Here is a 26,616-nt window from a genome sequence, read left to right on the forward strand (position 1 = left end):
TCTAGAAGGACGAGCCTTATCATGGTTCATAGCTTTTAAGAGCAACTTTAAAAACTATGACGACTTTAAACAGGCACTTCTTAAACGCTTTTGGGATTCAGAAAGACAGCACCTTGTAAAAATGCAACTCTACTCTAGCAAATACAATACTTCAGTCAATACTTCCCGATATTCAGACTACTGCCTAATGCAATTAAAGAAGCTCCAGTTTTTAGATCCACCTTTGCCAGATATTGAACTTATTCAGATCCTGACACTTCAATATCCGCCTCATGTGCAAGAAATACTAGTCGCTGCCAACATTAAAACATTGGAGCATTTTGACGCTACTTTGCGTAGGTTAGATACGGCTAATACCCAATCTAGTCCGAAAACTAACAGGAGTCGAGAAGTAAATACGAATTCTGCGGAAATAAAACCGCCGGAGAGAGAGGAACCCAGGACACGTGAAGAAGGCAGATTAAGCCCTACTAACCCAACCAGATTCCGGAATGTTAGACGTCAGAGGAATCAGGATAGACACCCTTACCAACCTAGGAATTCATGGAGACAGCGCGAAAGCACTCCTGAAGGAAACCGTGAGGCCAGACGACGAGAACTCGAAAGTAGATGGAAGGACACACGGGAATACATCAGGGAGAGAAACCGTAATCCTGATGAGCCTGGAGCTACATCCCTGGAATATCAACGTCAATTCGGACCAAGAGAACAAAGATCACCTGATCCTGACCCAACAGGCGCTATAAAAAAAAACGCCGATCTCGCAATAGGGAGATTGACTACAGAACACGATGAGGACGAAACGTCAAATTATTGTACTGCTGTTATCAATTACTGGCATATTGACGATTCCGAATTACTATTCGAAGACGCACAAACACTAAGGCCAATTATTACACGTTCATTACCTGTCATAACAGTACGCACAGGCAACCTACAGGTGATTACGCTCATCGATTCTGGAGCGCAAGCTTCTTTAATTTCTGATAAGCTTGTAGATTCGCTTAAAGATCAGAACAATGTTTTGTTATTACCTGCAGCTCAAATTAAAGTAAGAGGGATAGTTCCTGATAAGATTGTTAAATGTAAATCCCAGGCATTTTTAGAGTTTGAAATTAACAGTCAGATGTTCGAACACATATTTTTGGTAGTATCACGTCTTAACTTCAACTTAATACTTGGATCAGATTTTATGATCAAATACAAAGGAACCATTGACTATGATGCCAACCTCGTAAGATTACAGAATAATTCCGTAGAACTACAGCTGGTAGGACGAGGTGACCTGGAAGTTCAAGAGAAGGGAGCCCGTTTTGAAGCAGCCGGTGGTGACATTATTAAGCCCGCTGTGAGCGAGGTTGCGCCAGCCGTAGCAGAAAGTAGAAAGGGTGACCAAAGTGAGGACGATGCAGAGTCCATATTCAATAAGAACTCCATTATAGGTCCGGATTATATAATGTCAATAGCCAGTGTGGTTGAAGACCCGGAAATTAAATTAAAATTGGAGGAGGCTAAAAATGACGTTCTACAGAAATTTGCATGTGTATTCGATGACAAGCCTGGAGAGATAGCTGACTATGAATATCATCTTGATGTAAATGACTTGTCTCCTTATCAGAAGAAACCATATCCCGTACCCGAGAAATATCGAGAAGAAGTTCGTAACTTAATTCATAAAATGACAATATGTACCACAGGAAGAGTAAAGCCTGGAAAAGAAAATCCTGCGTATTTTCTTTTCGTCCAACCAAGGGGAAGATGTACCAGGAAGGCCTAGGTCCTGGTCCATATTAATTGAAAGAAATGTTATTTCCAGCATTAAAGATCCGACCGACGTACGAACATCCATGTAAAGAATGTTCCAGTATGTGCCAGACCCTACGAGTACGCTAGGCGGAGTCAAGTGACGTCACCTGTCGCTCGAAGCTCACCTCCCCTAGAGATATTTCTCGAAAGAATTTTTCTTTTAACAGCTTTTTAACACCTTAACCAATTTCAACGGGACAAACGCTGAATTATAGCAAACATCATTAAAGTTAATCCCTGTAAATTTCAAATTAATTCATCAAACGGTTGTTGAGTTATAACAATTTAAAGTCTCAACGAAATTACGTAATTACGGTCACATGGTCGAGAGAGAGCTGCCACCCCTCCCTGCGCTGGTATCTATATATGTCAAGGCCAGATAGCCCGCAAACCAGTAGTGTGCAGTACAGTACAGTACCGTACAAGGACAAACAGACAACTGTGTGAGTGAGATAGTGAAGAGACCGGCCCGCGTACAGTATGTTCGCGCAGTCACGGTAGAAGTACTTTCGTCGTATCTCCAGAACGCGAAATTCTATCGCCGATAAAGGACGTCGCACTGCAGTTAGTATGTCGCGTCGCGATTACAATATAATCCTAAAAAGACATTTAAGACTGTAACACGAGTGAACTTATTGGAGTACAAATATTAACTATTTCATTACGTGTGGACTTAGGCAACGTCAAGTAACATTAAACTTCTACAGAGCCTAATACTTAAGAATCACCAGAACTTATTTTTTTTTTCTCGAGTATTGCATTATATTTCTTTATTCACGTCACATCAATATTTTGAATAAAAAAGTAAGAACTTTTCTGAGTTAATATAACAGGATTAGCAGAAAATCTAACTTAATGACTGTGTTCACAGACTGTGCTTATCGACTTGCTTTCTTTTTTTTTTCTCTTTCTTCAAGTGTGAACTGTGTGATTAAGAACGTTTCAATAACGACTGTAAATAGTATTTAGTACAGAAAGGACTGTGATTCTTCATACGCCATAAATAGTGTTCAACAGTGTAAGTGATAACCAGTCTCACTAAATGAATTTTCGTGTGAGAAACTCAACAGTTCCAGCTGTCATCACCTCATCGGGAACGTCAACATCGCCGATCCTGATTCTACATGGAACATTCCAGATGTCCATCTTTCGACATTTGGTAACAACAGTTCTTGTCATAAGTGAGTAACAAACTGACTAAACTTTTTCATTTATTTTGAACAGTGAAACTTCAGTGTCGCGTGTGAACAATTTCCATAATTTCTCAAAAGTGATAAATTTAATTTCTAATTTCATTTCTAGTAGAAAGACTGTAGGATTTCAAGTGTGCTGTATAACGAGATTGACGAACTGAGAACTGAAAACTTTTAATAATTTCTCATATCCATTTACCATTATAAAAGTGTGCTTAGGTTTAAAAAGACTTTAGGTGGAAATTCACACATATGAAAGACTTTGAAACCAATGATATTTATGCCATTTTTTTTTTCAAGAAGATTATTTTCAACATTTAATTTCAATATAAATTTTGAGTCAACAATCATACCGCAGGGTGAGAAATTAATAAATTGTTTTAAAAAAAAAAATTATTTACCATCTATTATTCGCTCTGCGAGACTATCCTTCTCTGTATCGGCTCCAAAAACCCAGTTCCACTCCCTGAGGTCCTACTCATGCCCTTTGCCCACAACTTTTCCTGGTACAATATGTTTTGACATACAACAGAATCAACCAATTCCAAAGTTATCAGTGAGTGAGGTTTTCTATGTTAGACAAGTGTGGTTATAGAATCTCTGCATCATGATTCACTCAAAGGAGCAGAGAAAGGAAGACATATTTTTCTATACTTGGCTAGAAACAGAATCTTCAAGAGGTTGCAACCAAGTTGCTTTGGCTTTATTGGACTTTCATTTTAACCTGGAAAAGAAACTGCACAAAGATAGCCCTACCACGATACATTTATTCTCAGACTCTTGTAGCAGCCAAAACAAAAACAGTGTCATCCTGGCCACACTTACTGCTTTCTTGGAAAAAAGCACATTATTCAGTAATATTCTACATTTCTTCCCTATTCGGGGACACAGCTACATGGCCCCAGACAGAGTGTTCAGTAGAATTGAGAAATCTTATAGAAGACAGGAAAACATACTGTCTCCCAAGCAATACTATGATATCTTAGAGAAACATGGCACCCTTAAAATTCTGAGCAGGGACTGGGAAATCAAAGATCTAAAAGAGAGTTCACAGAAGGTACTATGAGCTAGGTTGCCATTTAAAATGAATAGTCAACACGTTATCACATATAATAAGAGACATAAAAGAGTCTCCATATCAGTACAGGATACCTACTTCGCATACCCAGTGGAAGTTGAAGTTCTGAAAATGAAATCCAGCCATGAAGTATTGCTAAAATCCTCTGTTTTACCAAAGAAAAATATGGTGAGCAAAGAAAAGAAGAAGGATGTTCAAGCTCTGTTGAAGTTTTTTGAAATAGGCCTACCAGATGATGCTGTGGATTTCTACAGGGTCGTGTTAGAAGACAAGTAACAACCTTCTGATGGCTAAGTGTTTTGATGAGTTCTTGGAATAGACTTTATTTTGTAAGACTTTAATTTAACCTGTGTGATATTAATGTGTTCATTCATTACAATAGGATTGATATTATAGGTTAATACCTTATTTTGTTTTATGTTACACTGATTGATGCTCAGTATATTAGAATCTAATAATATTATGTAATCTTACAATACCAAGTAGCCTATATTAAAAAATGTATGACAATGGAGCTCAAAAATAAATAAATAAATAAATTTTCAAAAAATATTATTCACAAAATAACAAAAACAAAAATTAGTAAATAATTCCATAAACAAAAGTATATCATTCAGTTAGGGTATTAATGTGAAGTTCCATTTTACCAGAATATTTGCATAAATCGACTTAAGTTTCAACAAGTTCTATTCAGACATCGTGCTTGTCTCTATTGGAACTAACATCGACGAAAATTTGAAATGTTTCATGCATATGCTTCTAAGTGGAAATAAAAAAACACATTTCCTGAAAAATGATGTTTGTTGCAAATGTCGAGTTTTGAAAAAACGCTTCTCAATTGGCGTCAGATAAAAGTTACAAGAACAATACAATGATGATAATTATATTTCAACTCCTTAGTGGAAAATACCTTCTTTCAGTGAAATAAATGAATAATCTTCACCATCTTGATGTATACAATGGTATTAATTCCACCTATAAGAATGAGATGGAACTCTTACCTGGCCCCTGGAATGAAAAACTTTCATGATGATGATGATAATGAACATTTATTGCTGAGATTGAGGAATGACATCTAACAAGTTTTATTGTGAATGCTTCATTGTAGGAATTTCCAGTTCAGATGTATGATTTGGGTGAGGTAGAAATTTGGCATGTTTGGTTCTTTCTTTGGATAACATGCTGCTCATTCAGTGAGACAAAATTGTCATTTTGTTGGACATGGCAACATTAACGTCATCTACTGATATGTGAGCAAACTAAATTCTACTGCTTGCTTTAAAGTTGGAGTTGCCATTATGCTGACAGAGATGCAGCTATTGGACACACGTGAGCACCATATTGCTTGGACTAGAATATTAGGGAAGTGAAGTTTGAAGTAAACATGAGATTCTACATTATGATTTATGTCTAATGAGATGTTAAAATCAGTTGAAATGGAAATGAAGGGATGTACTTAGGAAGCAAAACCAGAAATTTACATATAAATTACTGGGAACTGAAACTGAAAGTCAAATTAGCTGCACAAATTTTTAGGGAAAAATGATATTTTTGACATTCCACAAAATCAGATTTCATATTGTACAAAATTTATTAGGTTCTTCTTTGGGTCGAAATGAGAATTCAGATTTCTCAAAAGCAGTAGTTTTGTGCACCAAGTTAATGTCAGTAAGATGTGAATATTTTGAATGATAAAGCAATGTATATTAGTACTGATTCCACAGAATGTAATGATGTTAATGAAGTAGTACATTATCTTGTTGAATTTTTTAATTCTCCTCATTCTGCTGATATGCCAGCTCACAAGTTAGGCTTAAAAGTTGGATGAGTCATAATTCTTCTTCGCTATTTAAATACCAAGGCTTGTTGTGCAATGAGATTGGTTGTGATGAAGTGGTTGTTACAGATAAATAATAAATATATCAAAGTTAAAAAACTCTTCATGTAGTTTTGAGGGTATTTAGAGGTTGCAGTAAAGATGTAAAGGAAAGGGCATATAAGTCACTAGTAGGACTGCAATTAGAATATGATTACAGTGTGTGGGGGAGTCTCACCAGGATCACTTGAATTAGGAACTGGATAAAATCCAGAGAAAAGCAGCATGATTTTTCTGGGTGATTTCTGACAAAGAAGTAGTGTTATGAAAATGCTGCTAACTTTGGGCTGCAAAAACTTTGGACAAAGAAGGTAAGCTGATCAACTAAGCTGTCAGTGGGGAGATTGTATGCAATGGCATTAGTAGACGAATAAAGTTGAGTGGTGTTTTGAAAAGGCCGGCCCCGTGGTGTAGGGGTAGCGTACCTGCCTCTTACCCGGAGGCCCCGGGTTCGATTCCCGGCCAGGTCAGGGATTTTTACCTGGACCTGAGGGCTGGTTCGAGGTCCACTCAGCCTACGTGATTAGAATTGAGGAGCTATATGACGGTGAGATGGCGGCCCCGGTCTAGAAAGCCAAGAATAACGGCCGAGAGGAATCGTCGTGCTGACCACACGACACCTCGTAATCTGCAGGCCTTCGGGCTGAGCAGCGGTCGCTTAGTAGGCCAAGGCCCTTCAAGGGCTGTAGTGCCCTTTGGTTTGGTTTGGTTTGGTGTTTTGAAAAGTAGAAAAGATCACAATATAAAGATAAATGTGGAATTCAAGAGGACAAATTGGGGCAAATCTTCAATTATAGGAAGTGGGTACTGGAATAATTTAACAAGGGAGATGTTCAATAAATTCCGAAAGTCTTTGAAATTACGTAATGGAAGTCTAATAATTGATAGGGAATCTGCCACCTGGTCGACTGCCCTAAATGTAGATCAGTGGTGATTGATGACGACGACGACGACGACGACGACGACAACTGTGGAATGAGATTGGCTGTGATGAAATAGTTATGCAACAAGATTAGCTGTGATGAAGCTAGACAAAAGTATTGTACATGCAGAAGTTCTGTCCATCTGGATATTGGGAAAGCTTGATCCACAAACATTGAAGTACATCTCCCATCTACAGTTATATTCCAATTCTATACATTTATCATGTACCTTACATTGGAAGTGTAACTTATATTTATAAGATACGGTAAATTAACATGTTCATTTTCAAGTTTTCAATTACTTTTCAAATAGCAATTTCAACTCTCAAAGACAGGCTTTCATACTAATTTACAAAAAACTGTAGTAATTCATTGCAACTCCAAAAGAAAGAAAGAAAGAAAGAAAGAAAGAAATATTATTATGTATACCAGTAAGAGAAGAATTGTGTTGCATTGCATATACTGTATATAGTCTATATTTATTTATAGGACTACAGTTTAATACAAATTAATAAAACTTTGAAGGATACAAATATTTCTGTAATCTATCAATGATAGTAAACTGCTTAAAATAAATTAAGTTTTTGTTTTTTCACAGCGAACAAATTTAGGTCATATATCCTGGATTTTAAGTTCATACATGCATGCATATTTTGCTGGTTTTTTAGTGAATATGAATCTGCCCCCTGGTGACGACCTCAATGTCCCTAGCTCTTTATCAACAATACCATTACACTAACTAATTATTATTGGTAGATGAGGTGTGGTCTGTCTCTTTTAATGAACCTCATCTCTGCTATACTGCAATGCTACAGCAATAGAAAAAGCTAATGCATCAATGATGGTTACACAACAGCTAGTATTAAATATATTACACTGCTAATTTTGCTTGGGTAATAATTATTGAAACTTCTTTAGGAAGCTTGTAAGATCTATTTACCATCACAAGGGACTAGGCAATGGTACGTGTTCATGTAATTTTACTAATATTCTCAAAATAAATTGGCTCTTGGAAATGAATATACTGTACGGTATTTCAGCTCCAAATCTTTTGTGTTAAAAACACAGTTGAATATCATGGTGTGTGTTTTAAAGTTAATCAAAAAACCTTAAATTGGTCATGAATGATTAAGAAGTTAATTTTCATTTAAAATCTATTTGATTCATTCTACCAACCAACTTTGGGATGTGCACTTTGATAAGAGAAAGGAATAAAAAGTGAATATATACTACCAATATCCTTTTCTGAGACTTAATTTTCTCTATTTGAGGAATGTTCGGATGAGACAGTTTGTGTACACATGTTTTCAATTAGTTCTAATAGTAAAATAGCCATTCAGAACATTCCTTTCTTCCTGATTTCATTTACAGGTACAAGGACTCTCAAGTCCAACCAGATGACATCATGGTTCTTACCTCCCCACCTTATTGGGTAACAGGCGTGCTGTACTCCTTCAGCTCCATGGAGCAAGGAATGTGTATGGTGTTTGAGTTTGGATCATCTGAGGAACGTGTTTTGACCAGTATTCAGGAGCATAAGGTGAGACATGAGCATATCTCAATGCTGTTCAATAAAATGGCAGATAGGGCTGACTTTTTCTCTTCATTAGTGTGGATTTGAATCTGGCCAGAGTAGTAGGAACTCCTTAAAGGGTGGGAAAATCCATTGTTCTCCATATTGACAGATAAGAAAGGGTTTTAATACACAGGTAAGAAAGCTAACAGGAGCAATATACAGTGCATTAGAAATCGGTCTCTGCAGCAAACAGTACAGCTGTGGTTCAGGTGGCAGCATTATCTGCTCAAGGTCAGATGTGGGTGGACAGCTCGAGAGATTGCAGAACACAGTGAATTGAGAGATTAAAAGTACAATGGTTTTGTAATAATGTGTTACACAAAGATAGACTGTTAACAAAGCCAATAACAGAGCAACTAGAAAAGGAGTGAATCGTAAGTCTAATGATTGTTGTACTCTTACCAGGTTCACAGCAGATGTTGAAAATGTTCCCATGAAGTTCCAAGCTTAGGGCAATGCATTTTCACTTATCAAAAATTTTCACCAATGTTTTGCATGGTGTTCACAAAATTGGTTATGGCTACTTTTAATTTCTCAATTGTTTTGGGAGTAGATGTAAACTGAGGACTTGGGAGCATCCCAGGAAAAAAAAAGAATCAGGTGGTATAAATATAATTTTGTGTGGCTATTTCTAGCCGGGTGCAGCCTTTGTAAGGCAGACCCTCCAATGAGGGTGGACGGCATCTGCCATATGTAGGTAACTGTGTGTTATTGTGGTGGAGGATAGTGTTATGTGTGCTGTGTGAGTTGCAGGGATGTTGGGGACAGCACAAACACCCAGCTCCCGAGCCATTGGAATTAACCAAGGAAGGTTAAAATCCCTGACCCGGCCAGGAATTGAACCTGGGACCATCTGGACCAAAGGCCAGCATGCTGACCATTTAGCCATGGAGCCGGACAATCAGGTGGTGACAAAATGGGACTACATGGTGGCCAGAACCCATGTGAAATCATTTGTACCCTGAATATACAACTTAAAATTTCTCTTTCATTCGATTCTGCAATGAACAGGTGCAAGATTTCATTACAGTAAACTTCTGAATCTACTGTGATGTTTAAAGATATTGGCCCAATAATTTGTGAACATGATATTGCAATCTACAAGCCAATCATTTGAGAATGATGTTGTGTATCACAGATTGCATGTGAAATTTCACATGTCCAAATTTGGGTATTTTGACTTTTTATGTAACCAGTTAAATGAAAGTAAGCCTCATCAGTAAAATATGTTCTGTCTAACACTTCCTTTCCATGATGATTAATAAACCAGTGAAACCACTCTCAGTAAAAAATCCTCTTCTCTGCATCTGCCAACTTCAACTCCTGAATGACAGAAAATTCATACTGATAAAGATTTAGTTTATTTATTGCTGCTCTATGTGCTGTGAAGACAGATACACCAGTCTGTTGCACCAATTTCCACATGGATTTAGTCAGACATTTAAAGAGCCTATCAGAAACATCCAAAAGTTTCTCTTCCATTAAAACTGGTCATCTAGCACTCTTTGGAGTACCTATCGAATATGGCACTACCACTGTGAAATTTACTTATTAAATCTTTCATGGTATCACGATGCAGTAGAGAAACCATTTTCAAAATCTTCTTTTTCACTGCATCAATGTATCTGTCACCTTCCTGGAAAACCGACTCCACTAAAAACGTTTGCTCCTCTCTAGTAAACACCTTAAGTCTCGCACGCTACTGACCACCTCCCTGAACCTTCACTGTAACAGCAGTTTATCCTGATTGGCTGGAGCGTTGCCAACATACGCAGTATCACCACCAGCCATGGTCACTCCAGAAACTCATTTCTAATGTATTGTATAGGAAACAGATGGAGATCAGCAACTTACCATGTAAGAACATGGAACACATACACATAAATGAAGCACATGGGTCCAAAGTTTTCAGCTACAGCCTTCATCAGTAGAAGTTAGAATAAGAATTGCAGTGGGCTTCCCTAGAGATGAGCACCAATTGAAGTCCAACTTTGGAATATTTAAGGGTAACTGGGTGGGAAGATGAGGATAAATATTTAAGGACTTAACCTGTGAAACTATAAGCAGATCTAAGCTATTTCAGAGGGAAAAAATTGAAGCCATAGAAATTGTAAGCATGCACCAGACAAACCTGAGAAAAACTAGTTTACATAGTTCTGTTATCAATCACCGACTCACATAAAGTAAAACAACTATTGCATTGTTACTCAACAAACATACAACAGGAGTTCTAGAAGGTATCACACCTGGTATCAAAATCTGCCATGTACCAGTACACTCAGGATGACCACATTCCTGAAGGTTCAAAATAGGACATCTATTCTCAAAATATCTATTTTTTAATGTGGTACTATGAAAAGAGCTTAGACCTGAGTAATTTATTTTCAGTTTTTAATGTTGCAGTTACAATATTTTACTCAACAACATTAAATTATTCGCTCACCTTCAGTTCTATAAAGTAAGTTAAAAATCAATATTATTTTTCTCAATACAGTCGAACCTGTCCTAACGGACACCCTTATTCAGCGGACACCTGCCTATATGGACAATGTCCCTCGGAAACAATTTTATTTTACATAAGACAAGTCTTAAATTGGCCTCATTCAAGCGGACACCTCGAACTCCGGAAGGCGGACATCGCCGTTTGTCCCGACCACTTGACTTAAGCGGACACTTTACACGTTGCAGGACAATTTATTACACCGGACCACATGTCATCCTTTCTTTTAAAAAAATTCTTCAGACATAAGGAAATCCCTTTTGAATGTTTGTACTATTTCGAGTGCAAGGGGGAGAGAGTGTACATCGGAACGCAGTTCTACCTAGTGGTGTATAGGCCTATTCCGAGAATTCTAATTGCCCAGAAATGCTGCCAGAGCCTGTTGACTCACAAGTTACCTGGGGATTTTCGTCCCTTCTTGCATCATTCTATTCATAACTCGGATTGTCGCTGATAAGGTCGAGCTCAGGTAGTCAACTTGAGAAGGAAAAGACAGTACAGTACAGGCGCTAATTAGTGAGACAGAAATACCGTAGCAGTTCAGTTGTCTGTTAAACATGAGTAACAAGGGACGATCGTGTTTAGATCTCGAGGCAAGAAGAAATGTAATTATAGAAAGTGACAAGGGACTTTCAGTGAGAAAGCTTGCCAAAAAATTCAACTGCGGGAAAACTCAAATAAACACTATTGTGAAGAATAAAACTGAACACAGCAGTTAAGAAAACTTGTGCTAAATTTACTCAGACGAAGCTTCACGATTACTTCACAAAGCTGTAATGCTTGCAAATGATGTAAAATCACTTATAATAACTCTCTATGAAATACTAACACAGAAATGAGAATAATAAAAATAAAGATATGTATGCTTATATTTAAGGTGGATGTTCTTTGCCATTAAAATGTTTGATTATTTTTACAAAATTATTTTAGCGGACACCTCTCGTAACGGACATTTTTCCTCAGAACCGACGGTGTCCGCAGAAGGGAGGTTCGACTGTAGTAAGAAACTGCATTAAATTAAAAATTGGTGTGATGAAGTAATAATATTCTCTACATTTATAAGTCACTACTCAAAAATTATTCAAGATATGTAGAAAAATGTCACTGAAATACATAGAAAAGGTGAAGAACTAATTTTTTGCTCTTTCCCAACAAGCTTATGTATGGTATATAAATTACAAAGTCATTAAACTTTACATAGCCACCTGCTATCAAAATGTTGTAAATGAATATATATATATTTTTTTAATGTTTGGAAAACGGAACGAAATGGAATACCAACGGAATGGGCGGGAAAAAGTAAAATAACAGTACTATCCTGTCAAAATAAGGGATGTATGATTACACTGCTCCACTAAATGTCTTTCTCAAGGTCAGACGAGGGTTTGTGTTCTTGGAAATAAGTATAACAGGTTGTTGATGGGTCCGCCCTGTCAATATTTATTATGACCTCATTAATTTAATCAGTCATCAATTGTATGTGTTTAGAGAAATGGCCATTCTCTTCATCAGCGATAATAACATCATAAGCAAAAGTTCCTTATTATCTAAGACCCTTTATCAATGATTACAATTAATACACTGGCAAAAAAAAAATCCAAACACCATGAAATAAGGAATGTAGAATGCGGAAATTTTGTCAATATATTTGTCGAAGTAACATATTTAATTGATTAAAGGTACAAGACTACAGGTTAATATCCATGCAAGAAAAGCCGTCGCAAATACGCCATGCTGCTCCATTAATAACTGGCATAATCGCCTGACTCTTGCATGCATTGTATTGAACAGGTGCTGGATGTCAGCTTGTGGGATGGAGTTCCATGCCTGTTGCACTTGGTCGGTCAATACAGGGACAGTTAAGGCCAGTTGTGGATGATGCTGGGGTTGTTGTTAAATGATATCCCATATATGCTTGATTGGGCACAGATCGGGGGATCGAGCAGGCCAAGGCAACATGTCGCCACTCTGTACAGCATGTTGGGTTACAACAGCGGCATGGGGGTGTGCATTATCCTGTTGGAAAACACCCCCAGGAATGCTGTTCGTGAATGGCAGCACAACAGGTGGAATCACCAGACGGACGACCACATCTGCAGTCAGGGTGCATGGGATAACCATGAGACTACTCCTGCTGTCACAGGCAATTGCTCCCCATACCAGAACTCCCGGTGTAGGTCTAGTGTGTCGACGCCGCAGATAGGTGGAATGCAGGCGCTCACCTGGCCTCCTTCTAATCAATAAACTGCCATCATTGGCAAGAAGGCAGAACCAGTTTTCATCGGAAAACACAATGGACCACCACTCCATCCTCCAACGAGCTCTCGCTTGACACCACTGAAGTCGCAAACGGTAGTGGTTTGGGGTAAGTGGAATACATGCCGCAGGGCATCCAGCTCGGAGCTATCCCTCAAATAACTGATTTCGAACAGTTCGTAGCATCACTGTGGTGCCAACTGCCACTCGAATTTCTGCTGCAGACACAGTTCGCTGCACCACAGCCATACGCCGAATATGGCAGTCCTCCCTCTCGGTGGTGCCACGGGGATGTGCGCAGCCCGGACTTCTTGCGAGCGTACCTTCTCGTGAGCACTGCTGCCGGCAAGCATGCATAGTGGAGACATTCCTGCCAAGTCGTTCTACAATAGCGCGGAAGGAAAGTCCACTTTCATGTAGCCCATTATACGGCCTTGTTCGACCGCAGTGAGCTGTTGATACTGGCCTCTTTGTCGTCGCAGAGGCATTCTTGACCCACTCACAGTCACTCCGTCCAATCTCACAGGTAACTAATGCTCTCGCACACTACAGCCCATATTTAAAGCAAAGCTGACGTGCAATGTCATGGGCCACTACTAGCACCATGCTAATGCAATTTGCGAAAAATTTGAATCAACATCATTCCTCAGGTGTACTGTATAAACACACCTACCAACATTTGTTAATCTAGCACAACCCCTTCTTGGTGTTGGATATTTTTTCTGCCAGTGTACATTAATTGTTACAAATCTTAATCTTAACACTTAAAATTTTTCGATGTTCACAAAAAGTTGCTGAATCTGTTCTTGCCTTAATGCTGAAAACCCTCTTTAAAAGGATTTTATAAAATGGCACCATTAATAAATTAATGAAGTCAAATGTTGAAAATGCAATTTAAAAAAAAATACTACTGTATGTTTTCGATTGCTTGAAGTTATTAAAAACCTTGTAGTCCACCTACAAGGATAAAACAGTCTTCTCCTTCAAATTTTCGGCTATCTGTATCTCATAACATAGGTATTAAAAATGTAGTCCCTTTTCATATGCTTCAGTAGAGCAACCTCATTCTATGACAGGGCGGACCCATCAACAACCTTGTGTACTTATTTTGATGAGCTTAGTCAGTACAAACTAATATAAGACCAAAAATAGTAAAATTTGTGATTTCTGAATTGTGTTCTTTTGTCTTTATTAAAGTAATGAAAAGAACAACTCATAAGTTAATTTCAAGAATGCTATGATATCCTCAAATAAACATGATGTTGCCTAAAACTGGTAAACTATTTGACCCTCTGAATATCAAACAGTAATGCTACACTCACCAATAATGTCATTATAAATCAGCACTGAAAAATGTTTGTGTAATTAAACAACTAACAATATTGAGACCACACTTAAAAATTAGTGACAAAGAAAGAGGAATTAAACTTAGGTTAAGGTCATAGTCTAAAACAAAATGGGGAAACAAAGAGAAAAATTTATAAGGCACAATACAAACATGAATAAGATCAAATGAAATGAAATGAATGCTCCTTGGGAACACGTGGTAAAGGTCTGGGACACGTCCGAAACTACATTAATAATTCATCATTTAAAATTCATCCAGCTCCATGGCTAAATGATTAGCGTGCTGGCCTTTGGTCACAGGGGTCCCGGGTTCGATTCCCGGCAGGGTCAGGAATTTTAACCATAATTGCTTAATTTTACTGGCCCGGGGGCTGGATGTATGTGATATCTTTATCATCATTTCATCCTCAACACGATGCGCAGGTCGCCTACGGGAGTCAAATCAAAAGATCTGCACCTGGCAAGCCAAACATGTCCTCGGACACTCCCGGCACTAAAAGCCATACGCTATTTCATTTCATTTCAAAATTGAAACATACCATCAAAATTGACTAAAATGAGAAGCTCTTTGTAATGTGAATAAAATTTGTAATTCCTTATTAAGGTGATCAATTAATTACATTCAGAATAAGATTAATTGATTAAACTCAATCCTGTAATACCACTCAGAGCCTAAATTCCAAGCAATACCTTAGCAATTAATTAAATGGTTCATGATGTGGGTTACTGTACTCATATTCTAGTTTGTGAACCATGGGCAATGGCTGAGTGCCCTAGTAAATGGTCCTGAGAGTTAGGATACCAGTTACTATGGAATGGGAGTGGGCATCTCGGACATATTCTGAGTCATGGCTCTCCTTGTGCTCAGGCGGCTAGGACTATACAATCCACCAGTGTTCTCTAACCTGTAAGAGGAGAGAAGAGAACCTCACTGTGACTTTGTGTAAGTAAAAGTAGCATCCAACTTCACAGAATTTTCACCGAGCATGCTCAGAACATTTTAAGCAAGCCTTGAACCTATGGGAGTAACAGAGACCCACTACCATTCGGCAGGTGAGGGGCTCTTTGGAAACAACTTGGCGAGTGAACTGAAATTCGATGGGGAACTACCAGTATTAATGGGGCTGATGAAGAAAGACAGTAGAACCGACTGAATCAGCAAAGAGGATGCATCTGGATGTGTAAGGAGTTAATGATATTCAGGTAAGGGAAGATAACAAAGAAGAGAGAGGAGATTATAAAGTGTATTTGATGGGTGTTAAAAAGGGAAAAGCAGAGGGGGCAGGACTTTTCATCAGGAATACTATTGCACACAACATAGTTTCTGTTAGGCACATAAGTGAGTAAATGATGTGGATAGTTTTGGCTGTTGGACGAATTAGGATGAGATATGTCTGTGTATTCACCATGTGAGGGTGCAGACGAGGATGAAGGTGATGAGGTTGACAAGTTTTATGAAGCATTGAGTGACATCATAGTCAGGGTCAAGAGCAAAGATTAGGATAGTGCTAATGAATGATTTCAATGCACGAGTTAGAAATAGAACTGAAGGATATGAAAAGGTGATTGGTAAATGTGGGAAAGATTTAGAAGCTAATGGGATTGGGAAGCATTTGCTGGACTTCTGTGCTAGTATGGAATTAGCAGTTATGAATACATTCTTCAAGCATAAAGCTATTCACACTGGGCGAGTTGGCCGTGTGGTTAGGGGCGCGCAGCTGTGAACTCGCATCCGGCAGATAGTGGGTTTGAATCCCACTGTCGGCAGACCCAAAGTTGGTTTTCCGTGTTTTCCCATTTTCACACAAGGCAAATGCTAGGGCTGTACCTTAATTAAGGCCATAGCCACTTCCTTCGCATACATAGGCCTTTCCTGTTCCATCGTAGCCATAAGACCTATCTCTGTCGGTGCAACATAAAATAAATAGCAAACAAATAAAAAATAAAGCTATTCACTGCTGCACATGGGAGGATAGGGACACCAGATCCAAAGTAGACTATGAATACCTTAACTGACTTGGAAATCTGAATCCAGGGATTTTTCGATGATGTGGACCACTATCAGATCTGTAGTGAACTATCTCTATTTCTTTCATCTACGTACAATTCTCTGTCTGCATCAATCCTTGTTTGGAGCCATTTCTCATACACCTTCTTTTTGTATTTACAACCTGCTCTCACTTCATCATACTGCCAAGATGTTAAATTTTTCCTATCTTTACACACAGTTATTCCACGTCATTCCCTTTTTGTGTCTACTACAGCATCCCTGTATGCATCCATTCCCTTTCTATATCCTGAACCTGCTTACTGTCCATTGTTTGGAACATTTCACTAATCATATCTATGTAATTGTGTCTAATTTCCTCGTCCTGGAGATTTTCTACCTTTATTCGTCTGCAGACAGATTTCACTTTGGCTATCTAAGGCCTAGAGATAGTATGTGGAATTTCCTTTACAGATATTGAAGCACTCATTTTGGGGGGAAAATCAACTTAGGGTGGGAGAAAGGGGTTAAAAAGGAATTGAATTCTTTTTATGAGGAACTTATATCTCAAAAACTGAAGATGTTACAAACATGAAACTGGTATTTGGAATCTTCTTTCAAAGTAAAGAAACAAGAATTCCTTTGTTTTCAGAAAATCAACTTAAGGGGTGGTGAATGAATTGAAAAATTGGTTGAATTCTTTGTATGATGAATCAGTCAGTCAGTCAGTCAGTCAGTCAGTCAGTCAGTCAGTCAGTCAGTCAGTCAGTCAGTCAGTCAGTCAGTCAGTCAGTCAGTCAGTCAGTCAGTCAGTCAGTCAGTCAGTCAGTCAGTCAGTCAGTCAGTCAGTCAGTCAGTCAGTCAGTCAGTCAGTCAGTCAGTCAGTCAGTCAGTCAGTCAGTCAGTCAGTCAGGATATGTTATTTTATATACAGTATATAGATTGGGCTGCAGTGAGAATATTGATGGTAGAATGAGTTCCTAGTTCAAGGTACTTACAGGGGTTAGACAAGGCTGTCACAAACGTGAAAATTGGTATTTCGAATCTCCTTTAAAAATAAACAGGTATTTTTTTGTTTTTAGAAAATTGACTTGGGGAGAGGGTGAAAATAAGTAAAGGAGTTGAATTCTTTTTATGAGGATACTTATTCTCGAAAACTGAAGATGTTACAGATGTGAAAACTGGTATTTGGAATCTCCTTTAAAAATGAAAAAACATGTACTTTTTTCTCTTCAGAAAATCTAATTAAGGAGCTGAAAAGAATTGAAAAGGTGGATGAATTTTTTAAAAGTACTGGTATATCTTCAGTATATGTCAAAAAATTAACATGTTACAGACATGAAATTTGGTATTTTGAATGTCTTTTAAAAATACAGGAACAGGTCACCTTTGTTGTTGACAGTTTACATGGAACATCTTCTGAAAGGTAGTAAGTGTCAGGGAGGAATTCAGTTAGGTGAAAAAATGTACTAAACAGTCTGGTCTATGCTGATCACAGAGTTGTGATAGCTAAGTTAAAGATGGGAAAGATACAAAAGACTGGTTCCAGAAGGGAAAAAGAAATGCTGGCAAAAATTCACTGAATCTCTGCAAAAAATACAACTAGAAACAAAAAGATTTTATTCCAGTGGGTTAAAAAAGAAGAAAAACCCAGGTGAAGGTGCTAACTTCATTAAAAATAACAGGAGGAAGTGATGACAGAGAAGCAGGATATATTGCAGAAGTGGGGAAAATACTTTGAACAGCTTTACAATGTGCAAAATACCTTGGTACAAGGAGAAATTGAAGAACCAGATTTAGTGCAGATGGAAGATAAGGAAAACGAGGTGTTCGTGGCAGAGATTGAGTGGGCCACTAAAAGAATGAAACCAGACAAGGTAGCTGGAATTGACGAGGTCACCATAGAAGTGATAATAGCAGCAGGAGCAGTTGGTCTACAGTGGTTGCATAGACTCTTCAGAGTGATATGGAGAGAAAAGACTGTTCCAAAAGAGTGGACAAAAGGGGACATTAAACAATTTTCAAGAAAGGAGACAGGAAGCAATGTGAAAATTACAGAGGAGTGACACTGATACTTCATACAGCTAAGATCCTTGAAAGAATCTGGATAAACGAATTAGCGACAGAGTAGAGGGAAAATTGGCAGAACACCAGTATGGATTCAGAAGAGGCAGGTCCACATTTGACCCAATATTTACATTGCGTCAAATGATGGAAAGGTACTGGGAATATGGAAAGGACATGGTAGTAATGTTTCTAGATACTGAAAAGGCATATGACAGTGTCCCAAGGAATTTGGTATGGGAAACATTGACAGACGCACAGATTGGGAATGAAACAATGCAGATGGTAATAGCACTGTATCAGAATTACAAAAGCTGTGTTAGAACCAAAGTGGGTTAAACGTAATGGTTCAGAGTTGAGACAGGCTTAAGACAGGAAAGCGTATTGTCTCCCTTACTCTTCATTATTATCATGGACAGAATTCTATATAATATCAAGGATAAGATGATGGGTGAGCAGGTAAAGTCTATGCTCTTTGCTGATAACATTGTAGTTTGGGGAGGTAATGAAGAGAAAGTACAGACACAAGTTGATTTATGGAATGAGGAGATAATTAATTTTGGAATGAAGATTAGTACTGCAAAAAGTAAGGCTTTGATCATGATAAGGGGTAACAAAAAATCCAGGGGAGTGATAAAAATAGGAAATGATCCTCTTGAAGTAGTGAAAATTTTTTAATATTTGAGCAGCGTGATGTCACAAGATGGATATTTGGATGGGGAAATTTAATTAAGAATACAGCAGTCTGAAAGCTTCTACCAGTGTGTGAGAGACATTGTATGGAACAAAAATGCACCAATGAAGTGCAAGAAGGTTTTATACTTGTCCTACTATAAACCTATACCGACCTACGCTTCAGCAGTCTGGGCGTTGACTGAGCGGAACCAAAGTAAGATACAACCAGCTGAAATGGGGTTCTTGAGGAGCATACAGGGAAAGACAAGATGAGATAGAATACGAAATGAGGAAATAAGGAGAAGTGTGGGAGTGTGTAAACTTCAAGAAGAGATTGATATAGCAAAGCTCAAATCGTTTGGACACATGATGAGAATGCCAGGAGAAAGAATACCAAATAGATCATTCATGGATACAGAGACTGGAAAGAGGCCTAGGGGACAGCTTAGAATAAGATAGAGGAGCTCTGTTGTGGACTGTATTGCAAATAGAAGAGTCCATAGCAATAAAGTACTAGAAGAGGAATGGTGGAAAGATTGAGAAAGGTGGAGGGCTTTGGTACACAACCATACCCAGAGAGAATCTGGAAAAGGGAACGGATGATGAAGAAGAAGAAGAGGCGTTAGTAAGAGAAATTCCAGTGAATGGCTTGAAACATTCTGTCCTAATCTTCAAGAACCATATCTCACAAACTTTTTAATACAACAGCATAGAGTATGTTAAATGTGCTAACCAACTCACAATTACTTTTAATATTCATATTGTATTTCTGCATACTTTTTCCTCAGGGGCAATCTTCAGTTGGGTAAATAAATAAATAAATAAATAAATAAATAAATAAATAAATAAATTTAAAAAAAAAAGATGTTCCCAGCATGGAAGAAGAACTTAGTAGCCAATACTCTTTCACCTCTAACAGATGATTTGAAAAGTTGTGCAAAATTGGAAGTCGCTCATAGAGGGGTCAAACAACAACAACAACAACAACAACAACAACAACAACAACAACAACAACAACAACAACAACAACAACAACAACAACAACAACAACAACAACAACAACAACAACAACAACAACAACAACAACAACAACAACAACAACAACAACAACAACAACAACAACAACAACAACAACAACAACAACAACAACAACAACAACAACAACAACAACAACAACAACAACAACAACAACAACAACAACAACAACAACAACAACAACAACAACAACAACAACAACAACAACAACAACAACAACAACAACAACAACAACAACAACAACAACAACAACAACAACAACAACAACAACAACAACAACAACAACAACAACAACAACAACAACTGCATTGGGGAAAGTCTGGGAACTAATGAATGTGGTAGGAGGAAGGAAACTCATGTCCTCATCCTGAGGTGGTGCAGCTCTTTTCAGGTACACCCCCATTGGAGGTGAGCTGCATGTACCATTTCAACCACATACCAGCCCTCCTGCCATTCTTAAATTTCTGGCAGTACTGGGAATCGAACCCGAGCCTTTGAGGACGGCAGCTAATAACACTAACCGTTACGCTATGGAGGCGGACAATGAATGTGGTGAGAAACAGTTTGAACAGCTCTTGTAAACAACGTTCATTGTCCAGAGTCTACCTTCACTGTGTGTGCAAATGACTATCATTTCACGGATTGTCAATTCTGTATTGCTTAGGAATCTACAGCATTTTGGAAAATAAATAGAATGAATTGTCCATTATGTGTGTCACTATGCAAAGAGGGAGCAACAAACATGAAAACACTTTGTCTTTCCTTTCTCCCTCACCAACTTATTTGTGTTTATCTGTTGTGCATGTTTTTCTCCTCATTCCTTACTTCCTATCGTTGGGCACTTGTTTATTTCCTTTACATTACATACTCCAGTATAATTAGGAATGTAATTCTCATTCCAGGCAACACTACTCCTCACAGCAAGTAATTTCTTACTGTCCATAGCCAAACATCCATCATTAGATGATTACATGCTTTCAAGCTTGACTGGTCTAATCTGTGGAGGAGGAGCTATGCCTGCGGATTCAGAACTATTTGTAAAGAATAGGTTCAGAGTGCCCGTCATTCAGGCATATGGTATGACGGAGTGTCTTATTATTTCTGGAGCCATCTACAAGGGCCAGCGCAAATTAGGCTCTGTGGGAACCCTCACACCCACTCTAAAAATGAAGGTAAGAAACATTTTAGAATTATTTTAGTAGATATATGCATGGCAGTCAGTCTGTGTCCTCTTTCTGTCTTTTATAGTTGTGGTTGATGACATGACTTTTATAGTTGTGGATGTTGTTGTTGATGATATGATGTCTTTTTTCTCCTGACATTTACAAGATTTTCAAACTGCCTTCCTTGAAGAAACTATGTCACACACTAGAACAGACTATGGTTAAAAAGCACATCATCTTGACTGCATGCTGGATAAAGTAGCAATTCTATTTCATCTATAGTACAGTAATTCCTGGATTTTCTGTAGGACTATTCTTTTCACAGCTGCAGTTTAGTGCACTTTCTATTGATTAAGATGAGTAGTATTATTTCAAAATATCATAATCTTGATCCAATTACTTTCAATAAAATTCTGTGCCAATTCTGAGTGTTTGGGACCAATTAAATATGAGCAACGTCTTCAGAATTTCACAAAACAGAATCATCTTTTGGCAAAAGTGACCTTGATGGACTGCTGATTGAGGTTCTTTCCAATGAGGTTCCCACTTCTCTTCTCAGGATCATAAAAAAGATACATTTCTCAATTTTTCAAGATATGAAGATAAAGTTAGAATTCAAGGAGACAATTAGGGCAAATATTCATTTATAGGATGAGGAGTAAGGGACTGGAATACGTTATCAAGGGGTTTGTTTGATAAATTTCCAAGTTCTTTTAAAACATTTAAGAAAAAGCTAGTTAAACAACTGATAGGGAATTTGTCACCTGGGTGACAGTCCTAAATGCAGATGATTGATTAATTGATGACTGATTGCATGCCACTACATTAGAACTAGTCACCTAGGAATTTTTGAGAAATTGTTTGCAAATATGAAGTCAAGATTATCAAATCATCCTTTTTGAAAAGTGTACCATTATCTTCCTCAAGTATTTTATCTTCACACTTCAAATGCTTTGAATGCTTTCCACCTGCATGTGATGTGAAATTCTCCATTAGTAATGCTGAGCATTTTTACTTACGAAGGGTTGGTTAATTCCTCCACCCACTGAAGGATGGTAGGCAGGCCACCAGCTAAATAAGTAGTTCTTGGGCCAGTGTAAATTATATATTTTTTAATAATTCATTTTTGGAGTATGTTTTGTACATACCATAAATTATTCTGTTCATTGGTTCAGCATAGAGATAACACTTCATTAACAGTAATACCATTTTACAACACAAGAGAAAAAAATGAAAAAGAAAGGAAAGAGTCAGTGGAGTATAAGAAGAAGGAAAAAATGTACAAATATATACATAGGTTATAGAACATTTTATTTTGCAAAGAATATTCCTTTTCTTTTCATTATTCAGTAAAGAATGACTAACGAGTGCAAGTGTAGGAACTGTGGGTGTGGCCCAGTATGAGAGAGAAGTTGGAGAGTTTGAGGGAGATAATTAAGATTCTCTTGAGAATTCCTGTATCACTCTCATCCTGGTATCCTATCTGGTGTACATTTTGCAGTAACATAGTAGTTCAGAATCCCAAGACTGATCTTTGTATGACTTGTAGAAGCAATTAAACCTTAATAGGATTATGGATGAGGAGGAAACAAGCAATCTGATGGAGAAAGCTATACTACATATTAATCACATCCAAGCAGAGCGGACTGCTTAAAAAAACACCATAGACAATAATTGTAGACAAAGGATCAGACAACTGGAAACTCCATTGTCTCTTGGGCCACATAGCTGTAACACATACAAAGGCACAATGCATGATAGTTTTGATTTTGCCCAACCATACGATCTGCAACAAGTTGGACACTTTTCCTTTCTTACAGGCTACAAAGTGGGTCTCTTTGGTGTAACATGTGAACCACTTAACAAATTTGTTTTGTACATTATTCCAGAAGCTTGTATTGCAGGTAAAGGAGTAAATACTGTCTTATGCCTTGTACATCACTTCTTGGAAAATTTTTGAGTAGGTGAGGAGCATGTAGAATTCCATGCTGATAACTGTGTTGGACAAAATAAAAACATCTTAATGACATACCTCATGTGGAGAGTTATGAGAGGAAAGAACAGCAGTTGAAAAATGTCATTTTTGCCAGTGGGAAACACAAAATTTCAGCCTGATTTGTATTTTGGTTGTTTCAAGAGAGCATTCCAGAAAAAAGGAAGTGAAGTTATTGAAGATGTAATTAATGTCGCCCGTAAAAGTTGTCAAGTTTCTAGCTCTATTATTCCTGTCGCTGTTGGCACAGAATCTAGAAATGTAACAATTCCTACTTATGACTGGCAAAACAAGTTCCGTGCTGGAATGAAAAACATTCCACAAATAATCCAGATACATCACTTTGTGTATATGAAAGAGCACTCTCATGTAGTGTTGACAAAAAAATCTATAATTTCTGATGAAGTACCCTACACCATCTTTCCATAAGATCCACTGCCTGGCTTCAGTGACCTTCTACAAGTCATCAAACCGCAAGGAATTAGCATCGATAGACAGATGTATCTCCATGAAAAAAATAGTCCCTTCATATCAGAAGATAAGAAGGATATAGTATGTCCTGCTGTAACATCTTTCCCTGCTCCAACAACACTGCCACGTACCACCTATAGTGAAAATCTTATGGAATCAGCTTCTGTTTCTCCTCCTCTGCCAATAATTACACCATCATCATCTTCAAAAAGTGTAACACCTAAAAATACAACTAAGGCTCAGAAGAGAAAACCACCAACTCCAAGAAAATTCTCCCCAAAGAAGAGGTATCGACCCACCTGCAGCTACTGTGGAGAGACAGGACATCGGAACCAGACAATGAAAGGGCATATGACATGCCCAAAATGCATGCTTCAGCATGAGTAACTGATATTCCTGTCTTATGCAGGTTGTGATTAGCGATCATTAAGGGATGTGATCATTTTTGTAAAGTGCGGTAGTGTTGCAGTTAGTTGTCTTCAGTGACCTTCTGCAAGTCATAAAACCGCAGAGACTTACCATCAATGGATAGTTCTCCATGAAAAAATTAGACCGTAAATAATACGGTATCTGTTGGTAATTTTCGTTTAAAAAAAATTCTAATACCAATGTAGTTGGTCCGTTATTGGACATTATAAATTTTCCAGCTAACTCATTCCTGGTTGCCAGCATTTTTCCCCAGTGTGCTAAATTGGGCTCATCAGTTGATAAATAGCACACCCACCAAGACGTTTGGCTAGTGCATACCATGGAGGCCACTGTTCTATGGGAATCAACATCTATATCAGCCATTGGTTTGCTCGCTTACTACACATTTCGATCATTGTACAAAATTGCTAGACGAAGAATAATGAACTGAAATACAGGATTGGTAAATGCTACTGTAAATAGATCATTTTAACCATGGCAAAGTGAGTTGTCTATATATGGGGTGGGGGGAGGGTGCATCCCATATGCTGCTAAAATGGGACAGTAGGCTACTTCAGACCTTCAAATACGGGAAATCCTGTATAATATAGGACACCTGTCCACTCGGATATCTCATTTTCTGTATTCCCACCGTCTTCCAATGGCATCAGCCTCACATTGGGAACCTTCTAGGGTCCAGTACAAATTGACAGTGCCTCTCTCACCACCAGAGACTGAACCTGCCTCACGTCACATTGAGGTTGGTATGCCGTCATCTCAGGTTGCCAACTCAAGTCAGCCAATTGACACACACATTAATTCCACCCCCACTGACCCCGTCACCTCTGATGATTCAGAGTTCCCACTGCTTCTACCCATTCATTGTGCCATCACTTCTGTTCAGTCCCTCCAACCCTGCCCCAAGGCTCACACTAATGACTCCTTGTTAATCCCTCTCCTGAGTTCTGCTCCGCGCAAAATGTCCTCGCCACCCTCATCCATTTTAATATAAAGAAGGATGAGGTACTAGACATCAGACCTGGAGGGAAAGGAATCATTATCAAGGTCCAAAGGGAGGACACCATAACCAAACTCGTCTTCCCCATTGGATCTTTTGTCACTTTCCAACCACTCAGCCAACTTACCACTAAGACAGCACACACTCCCCCCACTGCACCCAGACACTTCTGTAATTGTTGAGCTACTGGGCGAGTTGGCCATGCAGGTAGGGGCACGCAGCTGTGAGCTTGCATCCAAGAGATAGTGGGTTTGATCCCCACTGTCGGCAGCCCTCAAGATGGTTTTAATGGTGTCCCATTTTCACACCAGGCAAATGCTGGGGATTTACCTTAATTAAGGCTACAGTCAGGCTTCCTTCCCACTCCTAGGCTTTTCCTATCCCATCATCACCATAAGACCTATCTCTATCGATGCGATGTAAAGCAAATTGTAAAAATAAAAAAATAAAAAAAATAAACAAAAAGGAAAAATTGTTGAGCTAAATGCAGAAGGCATTCCAGTGCGGAAACTTTCCACATAAAAAATCTGTCAGGGCTGATTTTCGTATTTTGGCTCCTGCTACCAACCACGGAAGATGCAGACCACCTGTTGTCACAGGGAATTTGCACATTCAGACAACATTACACGGTAGAGCTCTATAAAGCACCCCAACCATAAACCATTCTCTAGAACCACTGTCTTTAATATAATAACCACAGGAACACTCAATGCCGAGCCGACCGCCCAATTTGTGGTAGATGGAATCAGCCATACCCCACACTGCGCTGTCTTAACATCTAGTCCCTGCCTCAGTGCTACACTTGTTGCCAGGCACATGCCACGTACTCCCAGTTGAGTAGAGTCCACCCTGCCCCTCTGGAAAATAAGCCAGAACTTATCACTCCAGTATATAATATAGACCCAACACATACACCTCCAACTGACCCTATCTACCCACCCCACACCTAGGAGAAATCATAAGATTTTTCACTCCATCACTTTCTGTACTATTGTCCTATTGTCATAACTCACCTCTAAGCATTGTCTGACTCGTTGGCTGAATGGTCAGCATACTGGCCTTCGGTTCAGAGGGTCCCGGGTTCGAATCCCGGCCGGGTCGGGGATTTTAACCTTCATTGGTTAATTCCAATGGCCCGGGGGCTGGGTGTTTGTGCTGTCCCCAACATCCCTGCAACTCATACACCACACATAACACTATCCTCCACCACAATAACACGTAGTTACCTACACATGACAGATGCCGCC

The 26,616-nt window shown here is 38.5% G+C and overlaps 1 protein-coding gene across 3 annotated transcripts in view; it reads left to right on the forward strand.

Moving 5' to 3' along the window:
• Nucleotides 1-26,616, forward strand: part of LOC136877374 (luciferin 4-monooxygenase) — a 128,440-nt gene that overhangs the window by 68,993 nt on the left and 32,831 nt on the right. For all 3 annotated transcript variants that reach the window (XM_067151369.2, XM_067151360.2, XM_067151388.2), the window contains exons 4-5: nt 8,248-8,416; nt 21,219-21,488. In XM_067151369.2, coding sequence (XP_067007470.2) covers nt 8,248-8,416; nt 21,219-21,488 — 439 coding nt within the window. The remainder of the gene's footprint in view (nt 1-8,247; nt 8,417-21,218; nt 21,489-26,616) is intronic.

The sequence above is a fragment of the Anabrus simplex genome, chromosome 1 (genome assembly GCF_040414725.1).
Source record: "Anabrus simplex isolate iqAnaSimp1 chromosome 1, ASM4041472v1, whole genome shotgun sequence".
Classification (NCBI taxonomy): Eukaryota; Metazoa; Arthropoda; class Insecta; order Orthoptera; family Tettigoniidae; genus Anabrus; species Anabrus simplex.